This window comes from Choloepus didactylus, chromosome 3 (assembly GCF_015220235.1).
Source record: "Choloepus didactylus isolate mChoDid1 chromosome 3, mChoDid1.pri, whole genome shotgun sequence".
NCBI lineage: Eukaryota > Metazoa > Chordata > Mammalia > Pilosa > Megalonychidae > Choloepus > Choloepus didactylus.
Window position 1 is genome coordinate 357031 of NC_051309.1, and position 5845 is coordinate 362875.

The 5845-nt window shown below is 58.2% G+C and overlaps 1 protein-coding gene across 1 annotated transcript; it reads right to left on the reverse strand.

The window, feature by feature from the left end:
- Window positions 1–4171: 4171 nt before the first annotated feature.
- TMEM271 (transmembrane protein 271) lies at window positions 4172–5497 on the reverse strand. Its single transcript, XM_037829176.1, is given in 2 exon segments — window positions 4172–4703; window positions 4705–5497. Coding segments are annotated over 2 exon segments (1125 nt in total). The 5' UTR covers window positions 5443–5497; the 3' UTR covers window positions 4172–4316.
- Between the last annotated feature and the right edge of the window lie 348 nt (window positions 5498–5845).

Genomic DNA, 5845 nt, shown 5'->3' on the forward strand with positions numbered 1-5845 from the left:
AGTAAATCAATTGGCATTAGGCTGCTGCCTTTTTCTCTTGAAAATTGGGTACATGGATATGGAAACTATTTATTTATAATTTACTTTTCTTAAGGTATCTATCATTTGTTAAATTTCTGTTATATCTTAATGAGAAACCATCCTCTTGTGCGATGACTTTGAGCAGCACCAGCAGACAGCCCGAGCAAACATGCATCGTGGGCCGTCATCTGAGTGGAGCCCAGGTCCCACAAAGGGGCTGTGCCGTGTGGCATCAGTGCCACAGCGACCCACCTCGGACCACACCTCCCGCCGTGACCCCACTGTGCTGTGCCGACACCACAGACGAGGGGCCGTCCCCACCGGCTCCCACCTGGATGTGCCCTGATGTGATGCTTGGCACCAAAAGGCCCCTCAGGGCTGAAGGGGGATACCTCAAAGGCTCCCATGTGCTTATCCCAGGACGCTGAGCCAGGGGCTGGCCAGGCCCCTGTGCACGGCTGGGGCACTCCGCCCAGCCCAGGCTCCCCCAGAGCCTCAGCCCATACCCAGGAGGTTATGCATGTGTGTTCATGCACATCTGTGTCTACATGGCTGTACATGCAAGTGTGCATTGTGTGTGCATGCCAGTGTTGTGCATACACATTTGTAGGTGTGTGTATATGTGTGGGTGTGCGTGGGTGTACACGTGTGGGTGTACATGTGTGCATCCATGCAGGTGTAGGGTGTGCATGCAAGTGTGCATTGTGTGTGCATGCCAGTGTTGTGCATACACACGTGTTTGTAGGTGTGTGCATATGTGTGGGTGTGCATGTGTGCACGTGTGGGTGTACGTGTGCATGCATGCAGGTGTATGGGTGTGCATGCAAGTGTGCATTGTGTGTGCATGCCAGTGTTGTGCATACACACGTGTTTCTAGGTGTGTGCGTATGTGTACATGTGTGTGGGTGTACATGCGTGCATGCATGCAGGTGTATGGGTGTGCATGCAAGTGTGCATGTGGGCAAGTGTGTACCAGTGTGTGTGTGTGTATGCGTATTTGTATACAGGCATGTGCACGTGTGCATGTCTGTGCTGAAGTTTCAGCCTGCACTGCATCAGGACACCAGCCAGCGGTAAAAACCTCAATCACCAGCAATATGTTCTTCACAACAATCAACCGTCTAACTGATTTTTAAAATTAAATGATCATTTAATTGAATTTTCAGTAAAAGATTCAGTTATGTGATTCAGAATAGTGTTGTCACAGGCAGAAAGACATGGAAACCCAGTTGCTCTGAGACTGGGGGCTCTCATTTGTGAGCCTAAGACAGGCCTGTTTGATGAACACACTGCCAATTCTGTGTACGACACTGAGGTGGTCTTTATAAATTATTCCCTTAAATGAACAACTAGTACACAAGCAGAGAACTCCTTCTGTTGAACCAAATTACCTCTTTATGTTTAAAATAATAACTTAGAAACTAGCATTAAAAGCCACATAAAAATGCTAAAATGTGTTTAGTTTAATTTTGGTATCTCATCATCATCATAAGCTTTTTGTGGGGAAGATTAAGGCTCATTTTAAGAAAGGTAAAGAACTGGAAATATTTTCTAAGTAGTATAAGTAGCCAATTCTAAAGAACTAACTAAAAATTTCAAAAAAGTAGAATAAAAAATGCTGCCATGAGTTGAGTGACCTTTTAAGAAATTTAGAGCTGAACTATTAACTGCAAGAAGGTAGCTTCATGATTCTCCACTCATTTCCCTGAGTACTCATCTTTGGAACAATTTGAGTTTAGGGATATTTGCAATGCTGGTTCCTCTGGTCATCTGGTTTCCCAAATCACTGTATCAACTCCATAAAAGTGGAGCCAACAGCACTCGTGGAGTCAGGAGTGCTTGCCTCAGAAAGGCAGCAGCTGTTCTGCCTGTTGGGCCCGTGGAAGTGGGCAGCTCACCGGGCCTGGGCCCGGGAAAGCAGTGCTGTGTGTGCCCCCAGGTGCCCCCGGGGCCCAGGCCATCCGAGCCGGGACAGAGGCCCCATCCTCTTGCCCTATGTTCTGCTTTCTATTTTACCCCAAGAAAAGTCTGAAAATTTTGGAGAGGTCACTGATTTTGATTGCAAATTTGAAAGACTCTTAAGGCATCTAACATTTGAAGCTGTACATATTATGTGAGACTAAACACTTCAGCAAACAAAAGGGTACTGGGAGGTTTGTCTTCTGTTTGCTGCAGGTGCTCGCGTCCCCTGCGGGCAGAGCCTCCCGGCCCAGCAGCCCCTGCGGGGAGCCCCCACGTGTCCCACCATCCTGGTGCAGACCAGCCCGGAGGCTCCGCTGCGTAGCTCTGGGAAGGTGGGCCTTGAAGCTACACGCCAATAGGGGAAAACACTCGGCCATGCCAAATCAATTCGCTTTATGAAGATGGGGAAAAACCGTTTTAAAAAGTTGCTTTTTGGTGCAACCTATCACGTTTTCTGCTTAAGCGATCTTAAGTGGGCCAGTTGTCCTGGGAGCGGGAGGTTCCAGGCAGGCTGTGCCCACGTCCGGCTGAACCCCCTTTCTCAGGTCACCACACCAGTATCTGAAGGAGCCTGCGATGCGAGCCGTCTGGTCAGTTGGCCGTGAATGGTGCTTTTTCATCAGGCTGCATCAGCACAGCAAGGAAAGGCCGCTGGTGCCTCTTTAAGCTGACCAGGCATGGCGGAGTGACAGCCTGTGCCGAGCAGCCACCTCCAGACGTCAGACCCAGTGGCCACAGGTCACCCCCTCTGCAGGGAGCCAGGGACACCTTCCTCCACTGGCCTCTAACCAGCGCCCCCAGCAGCGGGCAGCCTGTCCAGGTCCCAGCCAGGGCAATGTGGGCCCTGGTCAGCAGGGCCACAGGCTTTGGACAGAGCTCCTGGGGGGTGAGGAGAGGCTCTTACCCCGGTGCTGGACCCTGGGAACTACACCCCAACGTTTTTTTCACCTGGACTCCTATACACTCTGAAGACATTACACATTGTTTCCCTAGTTTTTCTCACCTGGTGCCCAGCCCAGGAAGCACTGGGTGTGTCCCCATCTCCTTCTGCAGGAGGCGCACCCCATTCAGCGCTGGGGAGGACAGTGGCACAACACGTTTCCGGGCACATGGGAGCCAGGTCACATGTTCCCTAAGGCTCTGGGCCAGGCCAAGTCCCAGCCGCCCCAACAGGTCAGATGGGAACACACATCACCGTCGTCTTTACCTACATCTAGTGCACAGCTCATCTCATGTACTGTGTGCACACACACAAACATCCTACCTGCTTAAAGGTGGGGTCTGCACAGCAAGTAAGGCCATGTGAAGGGTATATTTTAAGTAAAATGCTATAATATTAAAAAATATCAGATTAATGGATTAACCAATAAGAAAAACTGACAATTTTCCAAAATAGGATGGAATTATTCATAGGTATTGACCAAAAATAAGCTCTGCTGTGCAGTAAAAAACATGATAGTTTCCCAAAAAAAGAAAGAAAGATGGAGGGAGGGAAGGAGGAAGAAGAGAAGAAAAAGAAATCTACCAGATCTGTCTATACACACAGAAAAATCAGCTTCAGAAAAAAGGATAGATTTAGTCAGGCAGCTAGCAGAACACAACTGTTCAAAATCAACATTTGACCACATTCAATCGTTCCCCCAAACATCCTCTAACTCCACCCTGATGAATATTCCTCAATAACTTATCAAGTAATTTAATAAAGGAACTCACCAATTTTAAATTGCAATAAATTTACCAAACATTTTCACTGTTCATGGAAAGCTTCACAGTAAGAAAGTATCGACAAAAGCAGGCACATCAGTGTACAGTGTTGCTGCTGGGTGTGTTTTCACTTCCTTCATTCCTGAAGGTCGGTGTTCTCTTCTCTCTCCTCATTGGAAGGTCCTCGGCTGGGAGCGCACCAGGCTCTTCCTGCCGCGCTCCCTCCTCTGCCTCGACCTGCCGGCACCGGAGACCCGCGCCCCAAGCGGGGCCCCCACAGCCTGCGCCTCGCCCTCGGGAACGCACTTGCCAAAGAGAAGTGTGGTTGGGGTAAGCCAACCCCAAGACATTTATTGTAAACTTTAAAATGGAATCCGGATACGAACAGACACAGAAAAGAGAAGCTTCCCAGACACTGAAATCCTAACACCAGCAGGCCCGGTTCTGTGCCCCGGGAGCCCGGAGACTCTCGCCCGGCCCTCGGGGGCGCCAGGCCAGGCTGCCCCCGACGATGCGACGCCAAGGCGAGGCCGCACCTCGACCCCACCGCAGCCTCCCGCCCTCCTGCGGCTGCGCCGGGTCCGCGGAGGAGAGGCGGGCAGGGTCTGTCCGGGGCCGGCCAGGGGGGCTCAGCAGGGCCCGCTCGGTCCCCAGGGGCGCGCCTCCTCGCAGGGCGGCCGGCAGCAGTAGGGGTAGGAGGCGTTGAGGTCCGGGTCCGAGGGCGCGTATCCCGGCAGCTCCACGGACGGGTGCCCGCCGCAGCTCACCTCCACGCCCGCCTCGTCGAGCGCGGGGAAGACGCCCACGTTGATGTAGGAGACGGCGTGGTGCGCCGCGAAGTCCGCGCAGGCCCCCGGGGACGCGAAGTCCGAATCCTCCGGGCAGAGGATGGAGGCCTCGCTCGGCCGCGGCTGCAGCCGCCGCCCCCGCCGGCCCCGCCGGCCCCGCCGCACCCGGGAGGCGGGCGGCTGCGCCCGGAGCCCCGGACACCCGCGGGGCCGCGCCAGGGCCCGGCCCGCCCCTCCTCCGGCCGCGCCGGCCGCGCCGGGCCTGCGACGACTTGTAGTTCTTGACCAGCAGGAGGCTGAGCAGGCCCAGGAGGCACTCGAGCGAGTTGAAGACCGTGGAGAGGACCAGGCCGCGCTGGTAGTCCTTGAGCTGGCGGCACTTGGCGGTCGTGGCGCTGTCCAGGGCGCTGCGGGCGCGCGTCGCTCCGGGGGCTGGGCCGGGGGCGGCGGCCGCGGGGCCCGGGACCGGGCCGGGGACGGCGGCCGGCGCCCGCGGGGGCAGGCAGAAGTGGGAGTACTTGCGCTCTACCAGCGACACGGTGTCGCCGTCGATCACGGCGCCCGCGAAGGCGCTGAGGACGCCGAGCATGAAGACGAGGACGCCGAGCAGGAGCAGGTTCTGGCTGTTCACCGGCCCCGGGGGCCCCGCACCGGTCCCGGGCTCGCCTGGCGCGGCCTCCGGAGCCCCGGTCGCGGCCGCAGGGACCCCGAGCCCCGGGCCCGGCCCCGCGAGGGGCGCGTCCCGAGGCCCGCAGCAGAGCAGGGCGGCGCCGAGCAGCGAGAGGCCCGCGGCCAGCAGCAGCCCGGAGTAGAAGGCGCCGGCGGCCGCCCCCAGCCGGAACGGCTCCCCGCGCAGCTCCGAGCCCAGCGAGAAGCACTTGAGGCCGACGGCGGCGGCGCTGAGCGCGCAGGCGAGCAGCAGGCAGGAGGAGAGCGCGGCGCAGGCTCCGCGGACGCTCCACTTCATCCTCCGCGCCCGAGCCGGCCCGCACCCCGCGCGCCCGCCGCCGCCGCCCGCCGCCGCCCCCGCCGCCTGCGCCTCCTCCCGGCGCCGTGCGGCCGGCCCGCCGGCCTCCTCCTCATCCTCCCGCGTCCTCCCGGGTCCGCGCCGCCGCCGGAGCCCGCATCCTCCGCCTCCCGCCGCCGCCGCGGCCCCGCGCCGGGAACCGATGCGGCGGCGAGGACCGCAGGGCGCGCGCGCCCCCTCCCCAGCCCGCGGGGCCCCTCCCAGAGCTCTCCGCACCCCCCGCAGCCCGCGGCCCCGCGCGCCTCGCCCTGGCACCGCCCTCCCCCGCTCGCCACAAGCCCCACCGCCCCTGGGCGCCCCTCCGGCGCCTCCCCAAGCGCGCTGCCCCCTCGCTGGAACCCTC